This window comes from Panulirus ornatus, chromosome 9, assembly GCF_036320965.1.
Source record: "Panulirus ornatus isolate Po-2019 chromosome 9, ASM3632096v1, whole genome shotgun sequence".
In the NCBI taxonomy this organism is placed as follows: Eukaryota; Metazoa; Arthropoda; class Malacostraca; order Decapoda; family Palinuridae; genus Panulirus; species Panulirus ornatus.
This window is the reverse complement of record NC_092232.1, coordinates 31,723,456-31,749,613: the sequence shown is the minus strand read 5'-3', so window position 1 is coordinate 31,749,613 and position 26,158 is coordinate 31,723,456. Positions and strand designations below refer to the sequence as shown.

The following is a 26,158-nucleotide window of genomic DNA, read 5'->3' as shown; positions in this document are numbered from 1 at the left end:
AATCAATTAAAGTTACTGGACTCCACCTGCATATGATTACACTGTGAATGAAGTCATTTTTGGTGTGGCTGTATCATCATCAGTTATGAAAAGGGACTACAGCGTTATCAAGTAAATTCACACCCCAAAGAAGCTCATCATTTCCCTGCTCTTGGGAAGTACAGCCTTCAAGCTGCAGGAGCTCTTGGAGAAGGAATCATGGGACATCTATAAAAACCTAAATCTCCAAACCCTCAGTCATTAAATACTGTGTTCATCCTCAATGAGTAATACTATACATCTGTCCCCTGATTTACGATGGCCCTGTATACCAAATTTTGCAGATACAAACACACAGGAAAAGTCAACTAGCTCACTTTGTAACCAGAAAATTTGTAGTTACAGTTTTTTTCAGACTTCATCACTCTTTCCTGCTTTGGCAAGGTAGTGCCAGAAATAGACAAAGTAGGGCTGCATCAACTTATACATATATATATAACTGATGATGATACAGCCACACCAAAAATGACTTCATTCACAGTGTAATCATATGCAGGTGGAGTCCAGTAACATTAATTGATTAGACGTGGACCAAACTTTTATTAGAGATGCTGCATTTTTAAGTTCTACACTTGCGTAAGGCTTCAAGTCCATGGGGTCGTGTGTCACAATGTCTTAATAAATAAGATATTACATCATTACGTGTTAATTGATAGGCACGTGAAAGAGAGACTTTTGGATGTGAATAAGAGCAAGGTTATTAGGTACAGTAAGGTTGAGGGTCAAATCAATTGGGAGGTAAGTTTGAATCGAGAAAAACTGGAAAGTAAAGTGTTTTGGATATCTGGAAGTGGATCTGGCAGCGGATGGAACCATGGAAGCGGAAGTGAATCATAGGGTGGGGGAGGGGGCAAAAATCCTGGGAGCCTTGAAGAATGTGTGGAAGTCCAGAACATTATCTCTGAAAGTAAAAATGGGTATGTTTGAAGGAATAGTGGTTCCAACAATTTTGTATGGTTGCGAGGCATGGGCTATGGATAGAGTTGTGCGCAGGAGGGTGGATGTGCTGGAAATGAGATGTTTGAGGACAATATGTGGTGTGAGGTGGTTTGATCGAGTAAGTAATGTATGGGTAAGAGAGATGTGTGGAAATAAAAAGAGCATGGTTGAGAGAGCAGAAGAGGGTGTTTTGAAATGGTTTGGGCACATGGAGAGAATGAGTGAGGAAAGATTGACCAAGAGGGTATATGTGTCGGAGGTGGAGGGAACGAGAAGTGGGAGACCAAGTTGGAGGTGGAAAGATGGAGTGAAAAAGATTTTGAGTGATCAGGGGCCTGAACATGCAGGAAGGTGAAAGGAAGGCAAGGAATAGAGTGAATTGGATCCATGTGGTATACCGGGGTTGACGTGCTGTCAATGGATTGAACCAAGGCATGTGAAGCATCTGGGATAAACCATGGAAAGTTCTGTGGGGCCCGGATGTGGAAAGGGAGCTGCGGTTTCGGGCAATACTGCATGACAGCTAGAGACTGAGTGTGAATGAATGAGGCCTTTGTTGTCTTTTCCTAGCACTACCTCGCACACATGAAGAGGGAGGGGGATGTTATTCCTTGTGTGGCTAGGTGGCGATAGGAATGAATAAAGGCAGACAGTGTGAATTGTGTGCATGTGTATATATGTATGTGTCTGTGTGTGTATATATGTGTACATTGAGATGTATGGGTATGTATATTTGCGTGTGTGGACGTGTATGTATATACATGTGTATGGGGGTGGGTTGGGCCATTTCTTTTGTCTGTTTCCTTGCGCTACCTCGCAAACGCGGGAGACAGCGACAAAGCAAAATAATAATAATAACAATAATGGAAAAAGGTGAGAACAATGGAAGTAAGGGGAGTGGGGGAGGAATGGGATGTATTTAGGGAATCAGTGATGGATTGCGCAAAAGATGCTTGTGGCATGAGAAGAGTGGGAGGTGGGTTGATTAGAAAGGGTAGTGAGTGGTGGGATGAAGAAGTAAGATTATTAGTGAAAGAGAAGAGAGAGGCATTTGGACGATTTTTGCAGGGAAAAAATGCAATTGAGAGGGAGATGTATAAAAGAAAGAGACAGGAGGTCAAGAGAAAGGTGCAAGAGGTGAAAAAGAGGGCAAATGAGAGTTGGGGTGAGAGAGTATCATTAAATTTTAGGGAGAATAAAAAGATGTTCTGGAAGGAGGTAAATAAAGTGCGTAAGACAAGGGAGCAAATGGGAACTTCAGTGAAGGGCGCAAATGGGGAGGTGATAACAAGTAGTGGTGATGTGAGAAGGAGATGGAGTGAGTATTTTGAAGGTTTGTTGAAGGTGTTTGATGATAGAGTGGCAGATATAGGGTGTTTTGGTCGAGGTGGTGTGCAAAGTGAGAGGGTTAGCGAAAATGATTTGGTAAACAGAGAAGAGGTAGTAAAATCTTTGCAGAAGATGAAAGTCGGCAAGGCAGCAGGTTTGGATGGTATTGCAGTGGAATTTATTAAAAAAGGGGGTGACTGTATTGTTGACTGGTTGGTAAGGTTATTCAATGTATGTATGACTCATGGTGAGGTGCCTGAGGATTGGCGGAATGCGTGCATAGTGCCATTGTACAAAAGGCAAAGGGGATAAGAGTGAGTGCTCAAATTACAGAGGTATAAGTTTGTTGAGTATTCCTGGTAAATTATATGGGAGGGTATTGATTGAGAGGGTGAAGGCATGTACAGAGCATCAGATTGGGGAAGAGCAGTGTGGTTTCAGAAGTGGTAGAGGATGTGTGGATCAGGTGTTTGCTTTGAAGAATGTGAGAAATACTTAGAAAAGCAAATGGATTTGTATGTAGCATTTATGGATCTGGAGAAGGCATATGATAGAGTTGATAGAGATGCTCTGTGGAAGGTATTAAAAATATATGGTGTGGGAGGCAAGTTGTTAGAAGCAGTGAAAAGTTTTTATCGAGGATGTAAGGCATGTGTACGTGTAGGAAGAGAGGAAAGTGATTGGTTCTCAGTGAATGTAGGTTTGTGGCAGGGGTGTGTGATGTCTCCATGGTTGTTTAATTTGTTTATGGATGGGGTTGTTAGGGAGGTGAATGCAAGAGTTTTGGAAAGAGGGGCAAGTATGAAGTCTGTTGTGGATGAGAGAGCTTGGGAAGTGAGTCAGTTGTTGTTCGCTGATGATACAGCGCTGGTGGCTGATTCATGTGAGAAACTGCAGAAGCTGGTGACTGAGTTTGGTAAAGTGTGTGAAAGAAGAAAGTTAAGAGTGAATGTGAATAAGAGCAAGGTTATTAGGTACAGTAGGGTTGAGGGTCAAGTCAATTGGGAGGTAAGTTTGAATGGAGAAAAACTGGAAGAAGTAAAGTGTTTTAGATATGTGGGAGTGGATCTGGCAGCGGATGGAACCATGGAAGCGGAAGTGGATCATAGGGTGGGGGAGGGGGCGAAAATTCTGGGAGCCTTGAAGAATGTGTGGAAGTCGAGAACATTATCTCGGAAAGCAAAAATGGGTATATTTGAAGGAATAGTGGTTCCAACAATGTTGTATGGTTGCGAGGCGTGGGCTATGGATAGAGTTGTGTGCAGGAGGATGGATGTGCTGGAAATGAGATGTTTGAGGACAATGTGTGGTGTGAGGTGGTTTGATCGAGTAAGTAACGTAAGGGTAAGAGAGATGTGTGGAAATAAAAAGAGCGTGGTTGAGAGAGCAGAAGAGGGTGTTTTGAAATGGTTTGGGCACATGGAGAGAATGAGTGAGGAATGATTGACCAAGAGGATATATGTGTCGGAGGTGGAGGGAACGAGGAGAAGTGGGAGACCAAATTGGAGGTGGAAAGATGGAGTGAAAAAGATTTTGTGTGATCGGGGCCTGAACATGCAGGAGGGTGAAAGGAGGGCAAGGAATAGAGTGAATTGGATCGATGTAGTATACCGGGGTTGACGTGCTGTCAATGGATTGAATCAGGGCATGTGAAGCATCTGGGGTAAACCATGGAAAGCTGTGTAGGTATGTACATTTGTGTGTGTGGACGTATGTATATACATGTGTATGGGGGTGGGTTGGGCCATTTCTTTCGTCTGTTTCCTTGCGCTACCTCGCAAACGCAGGAGACAGCGAAAAAAAAATATATATATATATATATATATATATATATATATATATATATATATATATATATATCTTTTCTTTCAAACTATTCGCCATTTCCCGCATTAGCGAGGTAGCGTTGAGAACAGAGGACTGGGCCTTGAGGGAATACCCTCACCTGGCCCAATTCTCTGTTCCTTCTTTTGGGAAAAAAAAAAAAAAAAAATATATATATATATATATATATATATATATATATATATATATATATATCATATATATTATATATATTATACTTTGTTGCTGTCTCCCGTGTTAGTGAGGTAGCACAAGGAAACAGAGCCTTGAAAGGCTTTCAGACATTACACAAAAGTTAAAGCCATTTTCTTACTGTGCTTATCTTTTATGCAACCTGAGTTGTCAAAGGCTCCTTAAACAACTAGAAAAAACTACTTAGTCACCATTGCACTAAGCTATGGCTACGTGAACTGCAAAATATGTGAATCTACAATGAAATTAGTTTCATTATTCTCAACACAAGAGGAATAAACTGTCACAACAACTGCATTGATGTTTGAAGAATGTGCCAAGCCTGTAAAGGACAAGAAATATGTAATTTGAAAAAGTTGCACAGGATGTGCAGTTTCAGGTGCTTATGAAGCTTTCACACTTTTGTAGCCATTATCCTTCTATTCTTTACCTTTGTAAATTTTGAATGGGAAGATTCTCCAACTGAAAAATTCCGTGAAAAACTAGTGGTAGGCGATTTTTTCATAAACACTTGTAGGACTTCTTATTCAAAGGTGCAAGCATCATCCAAGACAAAGTAATATGCATAATGACTTAAACAAAACCTCAGAACATATCCTCCCCATTTCATCATATGACTGCTGCATGACATTTCCTCAACATCACAGAAGCTGATTTATTTTACCTGAAATGTTGGCCTTTGCTTGTGGCTGGATGTGTTACTGCTAAAGGGGTTTAGGTTAACTGCTAGTTAGCTATGTCAACAAGTGTCTGAACTGATGGATTCAAGCAATTTAAGTAAAGATTTAGCACTGGCTCAGTCACTGGGAAGGAGGTGAGCACTCAGAGGACTTTTTGTGCCTCTTGCTTAAATATGTTGTAGGCGTCTTTGAGGTTTGCCCCATAAAGAAAATTAACAGCAATACCATTATAGTCTCCTAGCCCACTGAGCAGTAAATTAATCATCCAGTCATTCACCAATATCCTGGATGAAAGTATATCACAGTAAACAACTTGTTATCCAAATCTAATGGAATCTGCAGATGGTCACACATACAAAAAAGAGAAGATATCTAGATGGTGAGTTCCTAAAAATGTGTTACTATCAAATCAAGCAACTGCTCCTTACACTGTAGCAGTACTGTAACTACACTAACACATTACTTGTAATGATATTACTTTACCATTAGTTCTATGGGTTTCACACTTCAAAAGAAATGCTACAGTCCATCCTGTTGGTACTGATTTGGATTATGCAAAGGTGTTGAAGTCTTCTCTGCAACAGCTGCTTCACCAGTGTTATAATCATAGCATATCTTCACTCTAAAGGTACCATGTTCAGCACATTTAAAGATATCAATTTTCAATTCGGTACTATGAAATACACATTTTCTTTTTATTTTGGATTACTTGCCAAAGCAGTTACCACCCTATCATCTTCACACGTATACATCGGAAAAATTTATTTTCTTTAGTATCACAAATAAAAATTACTAATAAAGGAGAATGCAATTCACTAACCAAAGCAACAATGCACAAAATGAACATAATTCCCCTGGTGACAGACTCATTATATTCAAAGATCCAATAAATGAAAATGAACCCATCTTGCCTTATATTGGATAAGTTAGATGAATAGACCAGTCTGCTATCTAGAGGCGGGATAAGAAGCTGTTTACTGTATACACTTTTCCCTCCTGTATATACTTTTCCCTACTGTTGTGTGTCAAAGCACACAACAAAATACAATTAACACAAAATTTTCCATACAGTCTCTGCTTATGGATAATTTGCTATTCTTATATTTCTAAGATCAGCCTTTCCTACATTTACAATCTACTACACTTTAAATATTAGCTAATCATTGCATCCTTCCAGTCATATAAATCACTTTCATCACAAGCATTCTTGCAAAAATCTAATCTTACAGAGATTTCTAGTACATAGCTGAAAAGAAGTTTCAAAACATTTCAAACTCCAAAAATTTCTCCCTGGAGAAAAGGTATAGAGAGTTATATATAATTTTCTGGTTATAACTAGATCTTTTCTTATGATTTACGGTAAAGAATTAATCCTACTGAAGAAATAGTGGGGCTCATACAAACTGGCAACAAAATACTATATTTACTATCATGCTACATGCAATGGGAATAAGGAAATTTAATATCTAAATCAAAATTAAAAGTGAAAGTCTGAATATATACAAATAATTTCCATCTATATCATGCAATAATCTCTAAACTACATAAAGACATCCATTTATCAAAGACTTCTTGCACAAAATAAAGCAAAAATTAAAGTTAAACTTTTAAGTTTAAAATTCTGGACCTAAATTCCTTAATTAAACTCCATTCAAAAAAAATACAAGTAGCATCTTAAAATATTACAAAAACAATATCATCATACTTGGCACAGGAACAGCTGATCTTTGTTGCTGGGTCAGAGAAGTCCCACTGACCAGCAATTTCTGCAGGGGTTAACGTCCCTTCTGGTGTGAGTCCATCATGCTGCACAGGAGGCTGCTGACCTGGGCATTGTACTACATCTTGCCAAACACGTTCACACATTCCTCGAGACCACCCTAATCCTCTTCCGCCAGAACTTAGATACTCCGAGGATAATAAGGTATGAGTTGATGCTGTGAAGGGCGAATTATGCGTAGGGAGGTTTGACCCATCAGTAGACTCTGAAGTGCCTTCATTTGTCAGCCCACCCTTAAGGTTTCCTGGAGCCATCTGTCCTAAATTTACAACGTTCCCACCTCGACCAGCCATCAGGTAATCATCCATGTCTGTCACTAATACATAACACGTTGGGTAACGCATCTTGTGGCCTCCTAAAAAGACATGAACGCTTTTTGTCAGTATACAGCCAAGAAATATAGTCATCTTAACATTCTGTAAAAATTCTAGAGAATAATGCCACATACCTTATGCAAATATCATATCTTAATGAGATAAATCATACTGTTCACATAGCAGCTCATTTACTGAAACTGATATAATAAACAATAAATAAAAATTTCATTAATCAGAGCGATTAAATTTTTCGTAACAATTCAGAATCTTGAATAAACCCCCCTTCTTTCTTTTTCTGGCACTTAGTGCCAGTGTGAGCAGATGAATGCTTTTTACTAGTATGGTACTATTTTACTATACATTACTTGTAGCTGAGTAATAAAACATTAAAAAAAACATAAAAAGATTCTATATTTCGAGCCAAGTGAGAGAAAGGGAGGAAAGCAAATGAGAATGGTGGTGAATGGCAGCAGTATGTATATAATTACCTATTGTTCTTGTATGGGGAGGGAGTTTTACACTTCTGAGGTTTTGTCTCTTAACCATTCTTTACTACCATACATCTTAAATTGATGTATGGCATCTACATGTCCTCACAGTCATAATATTCTATTTATCTGCCACACATAATATAAAAGTACTTCATTACATCTCTTTTAACAAGTTTATTACTTATGTCCTATGGCTGCTCCAAGCTTACAACATTCAAAGAACTGTGCCCTGTGCACATCATCAATGTGCTTTAATAACTTTAAGATTACGATTACATCAACCCTCACTCTTCCCTCTTTCAAGGTGAGCAAATTTAAAGCCTCTAGCTTTTCCCTATAACTTACCTCTCTTCATTCTGGTACCAGTTTTTGTTGTCATCCTGTGGACCTCTATTAGTTCTTTGTGTTTCTTTAGGTGTGGTGACCATATATGAGAATCATATGCATAATAACAGCGTGCTAGATATTTCCTAATCCATAAACTTGAAACCTATTCTAATATTCAACATCAGACAAACTGTCTCCTGGTGTGTGAATACTATTTGTCATTACAATTTGTGTTTAACGGGGAGAGTTTTACATTAATGCTGTCCCAACACTTCACCATTTATATAGGTACCACATCTTTATTCCTATGTATGTGTACATATATGTATGTTCGTGTGTGACTATATTCTGTTTACCTGATAGAGAAAGTTTGCAATGTGGATGTCTCACTGCATAGTTGACTTTCCTGTATGGTCTGATAATGCATTGCACTATTACTGTACTATTTCTACCATGCATCATTTTCAAGTTAATCACAGGAGTTACATTCCTGGAAACAGGGTTAAGTCCAATTCCCTTCAAGGAGGGCCACCCAAACAGTAGAGAGGAGAAAAAAATATTACCCACATATTCCTTGCATGTCACAGAAGGTGACTTAGAGGGGTAGGAGTAGGGACCTGGAAACCATCCCTTTTTTGTATTTCAATTTCTAAAAGATGAAAAAGAAGAAATAACCAAGAGAGAAATGCTAATCCTCCTCAAAGGCTGTGGCTTGGGTGTCTCAATGTGTGAGAAAGTAACAAAGACGTGAAGAAAGGAGAAAGAGGAAATATGTTTGAGGAAAGGTACCCAGGCGTTCTAGCTCTAAGTCAAACAAAGCTCAAGGATAAGGATAAGGAATGGTCTGCGAATGTCTTGACATGACAAGAAGAAGAATGGGCTAGCACTACCACTGAAGGAGGAGTTGCAAGGTAAGCGTAGGGAAGTGAGCTCTAGATTGATGTGGGTAAACACGAGTGAATTACAAGATGTGTGATTATTTGTGCTTAAGCACCTGGCCATGAAAAGAATAGATGATGAGAGGGAAGTGTTTTGGGAGCAGCTGAGTGAGTGTGTCAGCATTTTTAAGGCAAGACTGGCTATCAGTGATGGGTGATTAAAATCAATGAGTGGGTGGTGTGGTACAGCAGATGAGGGTATCACCGGGGGTCATGGGGTACTAAGGTGAATGGAAATGGTGAAATGCTTGAGGAATTGTGAAGTGAAACAGGACTTGTGATTGGGAATACATTGCTAAAAAAGAAGGACATACACAAAAAATATGTGGATAAGTAGAAAAGATATTAAGCAGACATTGCTGGATTACTAAAATTTGATAGGTGTGCAAAAGAGAGACTCTTGGCAGTGAATGTAGTGAGATGGAGCTGGTGAGGATGTCTGATTGTCAGCTAATGGAGGGGAAAATTAAAACTTAAAAGGTTTTCAGAGAAGAGGGAAATAGGTAAGAAGAGGAAAGTGAAAGTAAGTGAGCTTCGAAAGGAGACATGTGAAGAAATATCAAGAGTGACTAAGTAAAATAAAAAAAATGAGAGGAAACAATGCTAGAGTGGGTAGGTGGGGAATGGAGGGCACACTAATATCCCATTTAGTGCTAACCCACTGAGCACTGTTTTGTTATAGCATGCTTGCTTGCATCTTGGAGCTCTAATTCTACGAGAAAAGAAAATGAAGATCCATAAAAGTTATGAGTATGAACACTCACAACATGTTGAAAGCAGCTCTCTTTGTTTATCCCCACTTGGCCAATCAGAGTGCTGTACACACATGAGCTTACAACCAATCAGCACCAAGAGCTCTCTTCTGTTAGTACAATAAAAAATTTGGCATACACCGTGCACATATTCTTGATGACTAACCAATTTTTCACAATTAATGTGACTCTCTTTTACCCATTATGTTTGGAAGACAGCCTGCAAGTTCTAGAGCTGCTTGTGCATCTGAAGCCTAGAAAAAGTCTATCCTTGGATGTAAATTACAAGCACTGAGATATATATATATTTTTATATCTTTATTATACTTTGTCGCTGTCTCCCGCATTTGCGAGGTAGCGCAAGGAAACAGACGAAAGAAATGGCCCAACCCCCCCCCATACACATGTATATACATACGTCCACACACGCAAATATACATACCTACACAGCTTTCCATGGTTTACCCCAGACGCTTCACATGCCTTGATTCAATCCACTGACAGCACGTCAACCCCGGTATACCACATCGATCCAATTCACTCTATTCCTTGCCCTCCTTTCACCCTCCTGCATGTTCAGGCCCCGATCACACAAAATCTTTTTCACTCCATCTTTCCACCTCCAATTTGGTCTCCCTCTTCTCCTCGTTCCCTCCACCTCCGACACATATATCCTCTTGGTCAATCTTTCCTCGCTCATTCTCTCCATGTGCCCGAACCACTTCAAAACACCCTCTTCTGCTCTCTCAACCACGCTCTTTTTATTTCCACACATCTCTCTTACCCTTACGTTACTCACTCGATCAAACCACCTCACACCACACATTGTCCTCAAACATCTCATTTCCAGCACATCCATCCTCCTGCGCACAACTCTATCCATAGCCCACGCCTCGCAACCATACAACATTGTTGGAACCACTATTCCTTCAAACATACCCATTTTTGCTTTCCGAGATAATGTTCTCGACTTCCACACATTCTTCAAGGCTCCTAGAATTTTCGCCCCCTCCCCCACCCTATGATCCACCTCCGCTTCCATGGTTCCATCCGCTGCCAGATCCACTCCCAGATATCTAAAACACTTCACTTCCTCCAGTTTTTCTCCATTCAAACTCACCTCCAATTGACTTGACCCTCAACCCTACTGTACCTAATAACCTTGCTCTTATTCACATTTACTCTTAACTTTCTTCTTCCACACACTTTACCAAACTCAGTCACCAGCTTCTGCAGTTTCTCACATGAATCAGCCACCAGCGCTGTATCATCAGCGAACAACAACTGACTCACTTCCCAAGCTCTCTCATTCCCAACAGACTTCATACTTGCCCCTCTTTCCAAAACTCTTGCATTTACCTCCCTAACAACCCCATCCATAAACAAATTAAACAACCATGGAGACATCACACACCCCTGCCGCAAACCTACATTCACTGAGAACCAATCACTTTCCTCTCTTCCTACACGTACACATGCCTTACATCCTCGATAAAAACTTTTCACTGCTTCTAACAACTTTCCTCCCACACCATATATTCTTAATACCTTCCACAGAGCATCTCTATCAACTCTATCATATGCCTTCTCCAGATCCATAAATGCTACATACAAATCCATTTGCTCTTCTAAGTATTTCTCACATACATTCTTCAAAGCAAACACCTGATCCACACACATATATATATATATATATATATATATATATATATATATATATATATATATATATATATATATTATTACATTATTATATATATATATATATATATTATTACATATATTATACATTTCCTTTTTTCCATAGCCAGAGGTTGAACCATTATGTGACATTCTTTTTTTTCATTCATTTCAAGCTAGAAGTTTCAGTTTTCTAAATTGTTTCTTACATTTCTCATATGTATATATATGTATGTGTGTGTGTGTGTATATGTGCGTATGTATGTGTATGGGTGTGTATGTGTATGTGTAGATATATATGTATATTATCCCTGGGGATAGGGGTGAAAGAATACTTCCCACGTATTCCTCGCGTGTCGTAGAAAGCGACTAGAGGGGACGGGAGCGGGGGGCCAGAAATCCTCCCCTCCTTGTATTAACTTTCTAAAATGGGAAACGGAAGAAGGAGTCACGCGGGGAGTGCTCATCCTCCTCGAAGGCTCAGAGTGGGGTGCCTAAATGTGTGTGGATGTAACCAAGATGTGAAAAAAGGAGAGATAGGTAGTATGTTTGAGGAAAGGAACCTGGATGTTTTGGCTCTGAGTGAAACGAAGCTCAAGGGTAAAGGGGAAGAGTGGTTTGGGAATGTCTGGGGAGTAAAGTCAGGGGTTAGTGAGAGGACAAGAGCAAGGGAAGGAGTAGCAATACTCCTGAAACAGGAGTTGTGGGAGTATGTGATAGAGTGTAAGAAAGTAAATTCTCGATTAATATTGGTAAAACTGAAAGTTGATGGAGAGAGGTGGGTGATTATTGGTGCATATACACCTGGGCATGAGAAGAAAGATCAAGAGAGGCAAGTGTTTTGGGAGCAGCTGAATGAGTGTGTTAGTGGTTTTGATGCACGAGACCGGGTCATAGTGATGGATGATTTGAATGCAAAGGTGAGTAATGTGGCAGTTGAGGGAATAATTGGTATACATGGGGTGTTCAGTGTTGTAAATGGAAATGGTGAAGAGCTTGTAGATTTATGTGCTGAAAAAGGACTGATGATTGGGAATACCTGGTTTAAAAAGCGAGATATACATAAGTATACTTATGTAAGTAGGAGAGATGGCCAGAGAGCATTATTGGATTACGTGTTAATTGACAGGCGTGCGAAAGAGAGACTTTTGGATGTTAATGTGCTGAGAAGTGCAACTGGAGGGATGTCTGATCATTATCTTGTGGAGGCTAAGGTGAAGATTTGTGTGGGTTTTCAGAAAAGAAGAGTGAATGTTGGGGTGAAGAGGGTGGTGAGAGTAAGTGAGCTTGAGAAGGAGACCTGTGTGAGGAAGTACCAGGAGAGACTGAGTACAGAATGGAAAAAGGTGAGAACAATGGAAGTAAGGGGAGTGGGGGAGGAATGGGATGTATTTAGGGAATCAGTGATGGATTGCGCAAAAGATGCTTGTGGCATGAGAAGAGTGGGAGGTGGGTTGATTAGAAAGGGTAGTGAGTGGTGGGATGAAGAAGTAAGAGTATTAGTGAAAGAGAAGAGAGAGGCATTTGGACGATTTTTGCAGGGAAAAAATGCAATTGAGTGGGAGATGTATAAAAGAAAGAGACAGGAGGTCAAGAGAAAGGTGCAAGAGATGAAAAAAAGGGCAAATGAGAGTTGGGGTGAGAGAGTATCATTAAATTTTAGGGAGAATAAAAAGATGTTCTGGAAGGAGGTAAATAAAGTGCGTAAGACAAGGGAGCAAATGGGAACTTCAGTGAAGGGCGCAAATGGGGAGGTGATAACAAGTAGTGGTGATGTGAGAAGGAGATGGAGTGAGTATTTTGAAGGTTTGTTGAATGTGTTTGATGATAGAGTGGCAGATATAGGGTGTTTTGGTCGAGGTGGTGTGCAAAGTGAGAGGGTTAGGGAAAATGATTTGGTAAACAGAGAGGAGGTAGTGAAAGCTTTGCGGAAGATGAAAGCCGGCAAGGCAGCAGGTTTGGATGGTATTGCAGCGGAATTTGTTAAAAAAGGGGGTGACTGTATTGTTGACTGGTTGGTAAGGTTATTTAATGTATGTTTGACTCATGGTGAGGTGCCTGAGGATTGGCGGAATGCGTGCATAGTGCCATTGTACAAAGGCAAAGGGGATAAGAGTGAGTGCTCAAATTACAGAGGTATAAGTTTGTTGAGTATTCCTGGTAAATTATATGGGAGGGTATTGATTGAGAGGGTGAAGGCATGTACAGAGCATCAGATTGGGGAAGAGCAGTGTGGTTTCAGAAGTGGTAGAGGATGTGTGGATCAGGTGTTTGCTTTGAAGAATGTATGTGAGAAATACTTAGAAAAGCAAATGGATTTGTATGTAGCATTTATGGATCTGGAGAAGGCATATGATAGAGTTGATAGAGATGCTCTGTGGAAGGTATTAAGAATATATGGTGTGGGAGGAAAGTTGTTAGGAGCAGTGAAAAGTTTTTATCGAGGATGTAAGGCATGTGTACGTGTAGGAAGAGAGGAAAGTGATTGGTTCTCAGTGAATGTAGGTTTGCGGCAGGGGTGTGTGATGTCTCCATGGTTGTTTAATTTGTTTATGGATGGGGTTGTTAGGGAGGTGAATGCAAGAGTTTTGGAAAGAGGGGCAAGTATGAAGTCTGTTGGGGATGAGAGAGCTTGGGAAGTGAGTCAGTTGTTGTTCGCTGATGATACAGCGCTGGTGGCTGATTCATGTGAGAAACTGCAGAAGCTGGTGACTGAGTTTGGAAAAGTGTGTGGAAGAAGAAAGTTAAGAGTAAATGTGAATAAGAGCAAGGTTATTAGGTACAGTAGGGTTGAGGGTCAAGTCAATTGGGAGGTGAGTTTGAATGGAGAGAAACTGGAGGAAGTGAAGTGTTTTAGATATCTGGGAGTGGATCTGGCAGCGGATGGAACCATGGAAGCGGAAGTGGATCATAGGGTGGGGGAGGGGGCGAAAATCCTGGGGGCCTTGAAGAATGTGTGGAAGTCGAGAACATTATCTCGGAAAGCAAAAATGGGTGTTTGAAGGAATAGTGGTTCCAACAATGTTGTATGGTTGCGAGGCGTGGGCTATGGATAGAGTTGTACGCAGGAGGATGGATGTGCTGGAAATGAGATGTTTGAGGACAATGTGTGGTGTGAGGTGGTTTGATCGAGTGAGTAACGTAAGGGTAAGAGAGATGCGTGGAAATAAAAAGAGCGTGGTTGAGAGAGCAGAAGAGGGTGTTTTGAAGTGGTTTGGGCACATGGAGAGGATGAGTGAGGAAAGATTGACCAAGAGGATATATGTGTCGGAGGTGGAGGGAACAAGGAGAAGAGGGAGACCAAATTGGAGGTGGAAAGATGGAGTGAAAAAGATTTTGTGTGATCGGGGCCTGAACATGCAGGAGGGTGAAAGGAGGGCAAGGAATAGAGTGAATTGGAGCAATGTGGTATACCGGGGTTGACGTGCTGTCAGTGGATTGAAGCAAGGCATGTGAAGCGTCTGGGGTAAACCATGGAAAGCTGTGTAGGTATGTATATTTGCGTGTGTGGACGTATGTATATACATGTGTATGGGGGGGGGGGGGGTTTGGGCCATTTCTTTCGTCTGTTTCCTTGCGCTACCTCGCAAACGCGGGAGACAGCAACAAAGTATAATAATAAATAATAATATATATATATATATATTTATATACTTCTCCCAAGATGAGCATGAAGTCAACAGTAATGAAGGTGACTTGTTCAAGAAGTATGTTAGAAAATCAAATGGTAAGCTAAGCAAAGCTTGGCCGAGTGAAGAGTGCTTGGCAACACATTCAATGCATGCTACCACATAGTTCCATTCACCCCTCTATCACCCCCACCCCCACCTTTCTGCTTTCTCACTCCATACTTTAAAATGTTACATAAAGTATATTGCTGACAGGATACAGTAGTTTTCCTAAACACACTCAATTCTGTGGGTAAACATTAGAAGTTCAATGAAGCCTGACAGTGCTGTGGCCAGTGTTACCGAAGAAACTGATAGACATATCTTTTCCTCACTTACCACAATCCCATCACCACCATTACCTCCATCACTAACTCCACAATTATCATCACCTAAATCATAATTTCAGCAATGCAGAGATGGATTATCTTCAGCCAAAGCAGAGCTGTACGATATCCACTGCCTCCTACCTTCCTCCCACCTACTGGGTCTCACCGAGATGCGGCCTGTCTCACTCATTCGTCTACAATCATTACTATTCATCAAACATCTGTCATTCAAGATAAAATAATGTACACTGTTTATATGTTACTCATTCATTAGTAAAGATATATTATTGTAATAATGTGTTTTTATCAAAACCTGTGAACCTCAAGCACAGTACTGTAAAAATCTCATGGGTAAAAATTTACATCAGAAATGCATCTCTATGTATGCAATGGGATCATGACCCTAAAGGGATTTGTTTCATGGGGTTCCATTTTCCAGAAAAGCATCCTAAGAGCTAATCAGATTAATTAGTGTTTTGTGGAAGCAGTATTGGCATATGCAAGGAGGGAAAGTGAGAAAGGGTAATGAATGATGGGATGATGAAGTAAAGTTGCCTGTCACAGAGAAAAGGAAGCTGTAAGGGCTTAACTTACAGAAAAGGAGAGGAAGTGAGGGGAAGTACATGAGAGAGAGAGAGAGAGAGAGAGAGAGAGAGAGAGAGAGAGAGAGAGAGAGAGAGAGAGAGAGAGAGAGAGAGAGAGAGAGAGAGAGAGAGAGAGAGAGAGTTAGTTTACATGAGAAAGAGACAAAAGGAGGCCTGATTGGTTCACGACTGAGTTGCCTGAAAAAAAAGAAAAAAAATGTAACTTGAAAAATTGAATTCTGCTCAGTACTTTTTTTAAGCTATCACTGACTCCCTGCTGCTGTACATTAGCCTTCTTGTGTCCCCATTACCATTCCCACATATTCCCTGCGTGTCATAGAAGGAGACTAAAAGGGAAGGGAGTGGGGGGCTGGAAATCCTCCCCTCTTGTTTTTTAGTTTTCCTAAAGAAGGAAAAGAGGAGGGGCCAATTGAGGATATTCCCTCAAAAGCTCAGTCCTCTATTCTTAGCGCTACCTTGCTAATGTGGGATATGGCAGATAGTAAAAAAAAAAAAAAAAAAAAAAAAAAAAAAAAAAAAAAAAGTCTTAATGACTTTTGAAAGTGTTCATAGTTTTAGCATTCACTACGTATGACTAACTTATTCCAGTGCTCAACACACCTATGGGAAAAAAAGCTTTTTCCCATGTCCATACTACATCTTTTAGCTTTGAGTTTTATTCCATTTGTCCTAGCAACTGTATTTTCTTCTATTTCAAAAAGCTGCTCATGGTTTACTTTATCAAACTTGTTCAAATTTTTGAACACTTGGATTAAGTTGCCATGAAGTCTACATATTTTAAGGGAGAAAAGATCTTATCATTTTAGCCTCTTTGTATGCCAGATTTCTTAAGGATGGCATCAATCTTGTTGCATGTCTTTGTACTTGCTCTAATTTTTCCTCATCTCTTTTATAGTTTGGGAACCAAAACTGGACATTATATTCAAGGTGTGGTCTTACTAAAGAATTATAAAGTGTGAAATTGTTTCTGGTGTCTTATAATCTATGTCCCTGGCTATGAAACCTAACATTTGGTTACCTTTTTTAACTGCAGATTGACACTGTTTAGGGTATTTCAAATTGTTGCTAATGACAACTCCATGGTCCTTTTCTTCATTTAACTTTAGTTAGACAGTTTCCAAATAGTTTGTAGTCATAATGTATATTCTTGTCTCCAAAGTGCATAAGTTTTAACATATCTACATTAAACCTCATTTGCCATCTGTCTGATCACTCTCCTAGTAAGTTAAGATCTCTTTGAATCATTTCAAAGTCCCACATGTTTACAACTCTTACCTCCTATAGGGTGTTTAGTATCATCACCAAATTTGGAGATCTTAGATATGAGATCAATTTCTACGTCATTAATGAATATCATGAAAAGAATTGGGCCAAGGACTGACCTCTGTGGCACACCACTTGTTACATCTAGCCGATCTGAGACTTTGCCATCTAATACTACATGTCACTTTCTTCCAGTACACCAGTCTCTGATCCATGTACAGAGTTCTTCACTGATTCTGTGTGCTTTGATTTTGTGTAAAACTCTTGTAAGGTACTTTATCAAAAACCTTTTGAAAATGTAAATATACTATATCAGACAGTAATTCTTTGCACAAATTCGAAAATAACATTAAAAAAATTCCAGCAAATATATCAGGCAGGATCTTCTACAGTGGAAACTGTGTTGGTTGTCCGATATAATTTTGTTTTTCTTCTAGAAACGTGACAACTTCATCTCATATTTTTTCCATCACTTTACCTAACATTGACGTAAAGCTAATTGGGCAGTAGTTCAAGGCACACTTTTTGTCTCCTTTTCTATATATAAGAGTAACATTTGCTAGTTTCCAGTCAGTTACCACCTGACCATCCAATATATATTTATTGAATATTTTTGTTATGGGGTATAACAGCTGTCTCCTGACCTTCTTTAAAGATCGTGGAGCTAAGATATCTGGGCCATTGGATGTGTTAGGATATAACTGGTCCAGGTATTTATATCTAAGTACTTCAGAGCTCTTTCACAGCTCCCTTTCCACATCCAGGCCCCACAGAGCTTTCCATGGTTTACCTCATATGCTTCACACGCCCTGGTTCAATCCATTGACAGCACGTCGACCCATATATACCACATCGTTCCAATTCACTCTATTCCTTGCACGCCTTTCACCCTCCTGCATGTTCAGGCCCCGATCACTCAAAGTCTTTTTCACTCCGTCTTTCCACTTCCAATTTGGTCTCCCACTTCTCCTCGTTCCCTCCACCTTTGACACATATATCCTCTTGGTCAATCTTTCCTCTCTCATTCTCTCCATGTGACCAAACCATTTCAAGACACCCTCTTCTGCTCTCTCAACCACACTCTTTTTATTACCATACATCTCTCTTACCCTTTCATTACTTACTTGATCAAACCACCTCACACTACATATTGTCCTCAAACATCTCATTTCCAGCACATCCACCCTCTTCCGCACAACTCTATCCATAGTCCATGCCTCGCAACCATATAACATTGTTTGAACCACTATTCCTTCAAACATACCCATTTTTGCTTTCCGAGATAATGTTCTCGACTTCCACACATTCTTCAACACTCCCAGAACTTTTGCCCCTCCCCCACCCTATGATTCACTTCCACTTCCATGGTTCCATCCCCTGCCAAATCCACTGCCACATATCTAAAACACTTCACTTCCTCCAGTTTTTCTCCATTCAAACTTACCTCCCAATTGACTTGTCCCTCAACCCGACTGTACCTAATAACCTTGCTCTTATTCACATTTACTCTCAGCTTTCTTCTTTCACACACTTTACCAAACTCAGTCACCAGCTTCTGCAGTTTCTCACCCAAATCAGCCACCAGTTCTGTATCATCAGCAAACAACAACTGACTCGCTTCCCATGCCCTCTCATCCACAACAGACTGCATACTCGCCCCTCTTTCCAAAACTCTTGCATTCAACTCCCTAACAACCCCATCCATAAACAAATTAACAACCATGGAGACATCACACACCCCTGCCGCAAACCTACATTCACTGAGAACCAATCACTTTCCTCTCTTCCTACTCGTACACATGCCTTACATCCTCGATAAAAACTTTTCACTGCTTCTAACAACTTGCCCCCACACCATATATTCTTAATACTTTCCACAGAGCATCTCTATCAACTCTATCATATGTCTTTTCCAGATCCATGAATGCTACATACAAATCCATTTGCTTTTCTAAGCATTTCTCACATACATTCTTCAAAGCAAACACCTGATCCACATATCCTCTACCACTTCTGAAACCACACTGCTCTTTCCCAATCTGATGCTTTGTACATGCCTTCACCCTCTCAATCAATACCCTCCCATACAATTTCCCAGGAATACTCAACAAACTTATATCTCTGTAATTTGAGCACTCACTTTTATCCCCTTTGCCTTTGTACAATGGCACTATGCAAGCATTTCGCCAATCCTCAGGCACCTCACCATGAGTCATACATACATTAAATATCCTTACCAACCATCAACAATACAGTCACCCCCTTTTTTAATAAATTTCACTGCAATACCATCCAAACCCGCTGCCTTGCCGGCTTTCATCTTCTGCAAAGCTTTTACTACCTCCTCTCTGTTTACAAAATCATTCTCCCTAACCCTCTCACTTTGCACACCACTTCGACCAAAACATCCTATACCTGCCACTCTATCGTCAAACACATTCAGCAAACCTTCAAAATACTCACTCCATCTCCTTTTCACATCACCACTACTTGTTATCACCTCCCCATTAGTTCCCTTCACTGATGTTCCCATTTGTTCCCTTGTCTTATGCACTTTATTTACCTCCTTCCAAATCATCTTTTTATTCTCCCTAAAATTTAATGATACTCTCACCCCAACTCTCATTTGCCCTCTTTTTCACCTCTTGCACCTTTCTCTTGACCTCCTGCCTCTTTCTCTTATACATCCCCCACTCATTTGCATTATTTCCCTGCAAAAATCGTCCAAATGCCTCTCTCTTCTCTTTCACTAATAATCTTACATCTTCATCCCATCTAATCTGCCCACCTCCCACGCTTCTCATGCCACAAGCATCTTTTGCACAAGCCATCACTGCTTCCCTAAATACATCCTATTCCTGCCCCACTCACCTTACGTCCTTTGTTCTCACCTTTTTCCATTCTGTACTCAGTCTCTCCTGGTACTTCCTCACACAAGTCTCCTTCTCAAGCTCACTTACTCTCACCACTCTCTTCAACCCAACGTTCTCTCTTCCTTTCTGAAAACCTCTATAAATTTTCACCTTCGCCTCCACAAGATATTGATCAGACATTCCTCCAGTTGCACCTCTTAGCACATTAACATCCAAAAGTCTCTCTTTCGCTTGCCTATCAGTTAACATGTAATTCAATAACGCTCTCTGGCCATCTCTCCTACTTACATGCGTATACTTATCTATATCTCGTCTTTTTAAACTAGGTATTACCAATCACCAGTCCTTTTTCAGCACATAAATCTACAAGCTCTTCACCATTTCCATTCACAACACTGAACACCCCATGTACACTAATTATTCCCTCACCTGCCACATTACTCACCTTTGCATTCAAATCACCCATCACTATAACCCGGTCTCGTGCATCAAAACTACTAACACACTCTCTCAGCTGCTCCCAAAACACTTGCCTCTCATGATCTTTTTTCTCATGCTCAGGTGCATAGGCACCAATAATCACCCATCTCTCTCCATCCACTTTCAGTTTTACCCATATCAATCTAGAGTTTACTTTCTTATGCTCTATCACATACTCCCATCACTCCTGTTTCGGGAGTAGTGCTACTCGTTCCTTGTCCTCTCACTAACACCTGACTTTACTCCCAAGACATTCCCAAACCACTCTTCCCCTTTATCCTTGAGCTTTGTTTCACTCAGAGCCAAAACATCCAGGTTCCTTTCTTCAAACACACTACCTATCTCTCCTTTTTTTCTCATCTTGGTTACATCCACACACATTTAGACACCTCAATCTGAGCCTTCAAGGAGGATGTGTACTCCCCGCGTGACTCCTTCTTCTGTTTCCCCTTTTAGAAAGTTAAAATACAAGGAGGGGAGGGTTTCCAGTCCCCCGCTCCCATCCCCTTAAGTCACCTTCTACGACACGTGAGGAATGAGTGGGAAGTATTCTTTCTCCCCTATCCCCAAGGATATATTTATATATTTGAATTCCTTAGGATTATTCTTAACTTTAAAGGATATCTTTTTTTCTTCGTCACATTTACTCTGTCTTATAACCTTCTTACACTCTCTTTGGATTCTGATCAATTCCTGGCAATTATCACTGGTTCCCATTGACTTAAATTTCTTATGCGCTTTCTTCTTTTGGCGAATTAGTCCATCTATTTTCCTATTCAACCATGATGGTTTTGAATTATTGCAAGTTCTCTTTGTAATTAATGGAATGTTTATTTCTAGTCTCGAGTAGTGCATTTTTAGAATTATTCCACATCTCCTCTACTACATAAACGTCAAGAAGTTTTGCTCTAAATGTCAAGGAGAGAGAGAGCGAGAGTGCATGTGTGCATGAGTGTGTGTGATCACTGTTTGTGAGTGCAAAGATGGGGAAGTTTGATAATACAGTAGTCTTGACAGTGTTGTAAGGATGTGACCTATGGGCCCTAGATAAGAAAATAGTATGGAAAAGGGTGAAAGCATTGGAAATGAAATGCTTGAGAACAATATGTGGTGTGTAGAAGGTTAACTGAATAATATCTAATAGAGCACAAGACTGATGTGGTAATATAAGCAGTATGCATGACAAAGCTACACAGGGTGTGCTTAAGTGGTGTGGACATACATAGAGGATGACTAACAGGATATACATGTCAGAAGTAATGGGAACACAGAAAAAGGAGAAACTGAAGAGGAAGTGAATGTTGGTTAGACATGTAATTATTATCTATTTGTATTGTAAAGGGAGGGAGTTTCAAACTCATACAGCCCTATCACTTGAACATCACTATAGAGCTTTTATCTGCATTAACCACACTTTAAGTCATTCTATTGAAATCCACTCATCCAACACTCATATAATATAAAAGCACTTCTTTACATCATTTTTAACAAGTTCCTTATCTAATTTCATGTTATGTGCTCTAAGTGCTTTATCCCTACATCTCTTGAAGAGCTATTCACTATCCAAATCAATTGTTTTAAAACCTTAAAGGTTGTGATCAAGTCACCCCTTACTATTCTCTCTTCCTAAGTGGGCAAATCTAAAGCATTTAACCTTTCCCTGTAACATATCTATTTTATATTTATCTTTTATACTTTGTCACTGTCTCCTGCGTTAGGAAGGCAGCACAAGGAAACAGACGAAAGAATGGCCCAACCCACCCACACACACATGTATATACATACACATCCACACACGCACATATACATAACTATACATTTCAATGTATATATATATATATACACATATACATATACATATATACACACGTACATAATTCATACTTGCTGCCTTTATTCATTCCCATTGCCACCCTGCCACACATGAAATGACAACCTCCTCTTCCTGCATGTGCGCAAGGTAGCACTAGGAAAAGACAACAAAGGCCACATTCGTTCACACTCAGTCTCTAGCTGTCACGTATAATGCACTGAAACCACAGCTCCCTTTCCACATCCAGGCTCCACAAAACTTTCCATGGTTTACCCAAGATGCTTAACATGCCCTGGTTCAATCCACTGACAGCATGTTGACCCCAGTATACCACATCATTCCAATTCACTCTATTCCTTGCACACCTTTCACCCTCCTGCATGTTCAGGCCTCGATTGCTCAAAATCTTTTTCACTCCATCTTTCCACCTCCAATTTGGTATCCCATTTCTCCTCGTTCCCTCCCCCTCAGACACATATATCCTTTTTGTCAATCTTTCCTCACTCATTCTTTCCATGTGACCAAACCATTTCAATGCACCCTCTTCTGCTCTCTCAACGACACATCTCTCTTACCCTTTCATTACTTACTTGATCAAACCACCTCACACCACATACTGTCCTCAAACATCTCATTTCCAGCACATCCACCCTCCTCCGCACAACTCTAACTGAAGCCCAAGCCTCGCAACCATATAACATTGTTGGAACTACTATTCCTTCAAACATACCCATTTTTGCTTTCCGAGATAATGTTCTTGACTTCCACACATTTTTCAATGCTCGCAGAACTTTTGCCCCCTCCCCCACCCTATGATTCACTTCTGCTTCCATGGTTCCATCCCCTGCCAAATCCACTGCCACATATCTAAAACACTTCACTTCCTCCAGTTTTTCTCCATTCAAACTTACCTCCCAATTGACATCGTCCCTCAACCCTACTGAACCTAATAACCTTGCTCTTATTCACATTTACTCTAGGCTTTCTTTTTTCACACACTTTACCAAACTCAGTCACCAGCTTCTGCAGTTTCTCACACAAATCAGCCACCAGCGCTGTATCATCAGCAAACAACAACTGACTCACTTCCCAATCTCTCTCATCCACAACAAACAGCATACTTGGCCCACTCCAAAACTCTCGCATTCACCTCCCTAACAACCCCATCCAAAAACAAATTAAACAACCAAGGAGACATCATGCACCCCTTCCACAAATGAACATTCACTGAGAACCAATCACTTCCCTCTCTTCCTACTCGTACACATGCCTTACATCCTCAATAAAAACTTTTCACTGCTTCTAGCAACTTGCCTCTCACACCATATACTCTTAATACCTTCCACAGAGCATCTCTATCATATGCCTCCTCCAGATCCATAAATGCTACATACAAATCCATGTGCTTTTCTAAGTATTTCTCACATACATTCTTCAAAGTAAACACCTGATCCACACATCCTCAACCACTTTTGAAACCACACTGCTCTTCCCCAATCTGATGCTCTGTACATGCCTTCACCCTCTCAATCAATACCCTACCATATAATTTACCAGGAATACTCAACACTCTTATCACTCTTTACTTTGAGCACTCACCTTTATCCCCTTTGCCTTTGTAAAATGGCACTATGCATCATTCCGCCAATCCTTAGGCACGTCACCATAAGTCATACATACATTAATTATCTTTACCAACCAGTCAACAACACAGTCACCCCTTTTTTAATAAATTCCACTGCAATACCATCCAAACCTGCTGCCTTGCCAGCTCTCATCTTCCACAAAGCTTTTACTACCTCATCTCTGTTTACCAAATCATTCTCCCTAACCCTCTCACTTCGCACACCACCTCGACCAAAACACCCTATATCTGCCACTCTATCATCTAACACATTCAACAAACCTTCAAAATACTCACTCCATCTCCTTCTCACATCACCACTACTTGTTATTACCTCCCCACGAGCCCCCTGCACCGATGTTCCCATTTGTTCTTTTGTCTCGCATTTTATTTACCTCCTTCTAAAACATCTTTTTATTCTCCCTAAAATCTAATGATACTCTCTCACCCCAACTCTCATTTGCCCTCTTTTCCACCATGTAACATTTTTTTTTTTCTACTTTTTTTTTTTTTTGTCGCTGTCTCCCGTGTTTGTGAAGTAGCGCAAGGAAACAGACGAAAGAAATGGCCTAACCCACCACCATACACATGTATATACATACGTCCACACACGCAAATATACATACCTACACAGCTTTCCATGGTTTACCCTAGATGCTTCACATGCCTTGATTCAATCCACTGACAGTACGTCAACCCCGGTATACCACATCGATCCAATTCACTCTATTCCTTGCCCTCCTTTCACCCTCCTGCATGTTCAGGCCCCGATCACACAAAATCTTTTTCACTCCATCTTTCCACCTCCATTTTGGTCTCCCACTTCTCCTCGTTCCCTCCACCTCCGACACTTATATCCTCTTGGTCAATCTTTCCTCACTCATTCTCTCCATGTGCCCAAACCATTTCAAAACACCCTCTTCTGCTCTCTCAACCACGCTCTTTTTATTTCCACACATCTCTCTTACCCTTACGTTACTTACTCGATCAAACCACCTCACACCACACATTGTCCTCAAACATCTCATTTCCAGCACATCCATCCTCCTGCACACAACTCTATCCATAGCCCACGCCTCGCAACCATACAACATTGTTGGAACCACTATTCCTTCAAACATACCCATTTTTGCTTTCCGAGATAATGTTCTCGACTTCCACACATTCTTCAAGGCTCCCAGGATTTTCGCCACCTCCCCCACCCTATGATCCACTTCCGCTTCCATGGTTCCATCCGCTGCCAGATCCACCCCCACATATCTAAAACACTTTACTTCCTCCAGTTTTTCTCCATTCAAACTTACCTCCCAATTGACTTGACCCTCAACCCTACTATACCTAATTACCTTGCTCTTATTCACATTTACTCTTAACTTTCTTCTTTCACACACTTTACCAAACTCAGTCACCAGCTTCTGCAGTTTCTCACATGAATCAGCCACCAGCGCTGTATCATCAGCGAACAACAACTGACTCACTTCCCAAGCTCTCTCATCCACAACAGACTTCATACTTGCCCCTCTTTCCAAAACTCTTGCATTCACCTCCCTAACAACCCCATCCATAAACAAATTAAACAACCATGGAGACATCACACACCCCTGCCGCAAACCTACATTCACTGAGAACCAATCACTTTCCTCTCTTCCTACATGTACACATGCCTTACATCCTCGATAAAAACTTTTCACTGCTTCTAACAACTTGCCTTCCACACCATATATTCTTAATACCTTCCACAGAGCATCTCTATCAACTCTATCATATGCCTTCTCCAGATCCATAAATGCTACATACAAATCCATTTGCTTTTCTAAGTATTTCTCACATACATTCTTCAAAGCAAACACCTGATCCACACATCCTCTACCACTTCTGAAACCACACTGCTCTTCCCCAATCTGATGCTCTGTACATGCCTTCACCCTCTCAATCAATACCCTCCCATATAATTTACCAGGAATACTCAACAAACTTATACCTCTGTAATTTGAGCACTCACTCTTATCCCCTTTGCCTTTGTACAGTGGCACTATGCACGCATTCCGCCAATCCTCAGGCACCTCACCATGAGTCATACATACATTAAATAACCTTACCAACCAGTCAATAATACAGTCACCCCCTTTTTTAATAAATTCCACTGCAATACCATCCAAACATGTTGCCTTGCCGGCTTTCATCTTCCGCAAAG

The 26,158-nt window shown here is 40.5% G+C and overlaps 1 protein-coding gene across 3 annotated transcripts in view; it reads right to left on the bottom strand.

Moving 5' to 3' along the window:
* skd (mediator complex subunit skuld) overlaps nucleotides 1–26,158 on the bottom strand; it is a 722,241-nt gene that overhangs the window by 443,748 nt on the left and 252,335 nt on the right. For all 3 annotated transcript variants that reach the window (XM_071664981.1, XM_071664980.1, XM_071664979.1), the window contains one exon: nucleotides 6,730–7,159. In XM_071664981.1, the coding sequence (XP_071521082.1) occupies nucleotides 6,730–7,159 (430 nt within the window). The remainder of the gene's footprint in view (nucleotides 1–6,729; nucleotides 7,160–26,158) is intronic.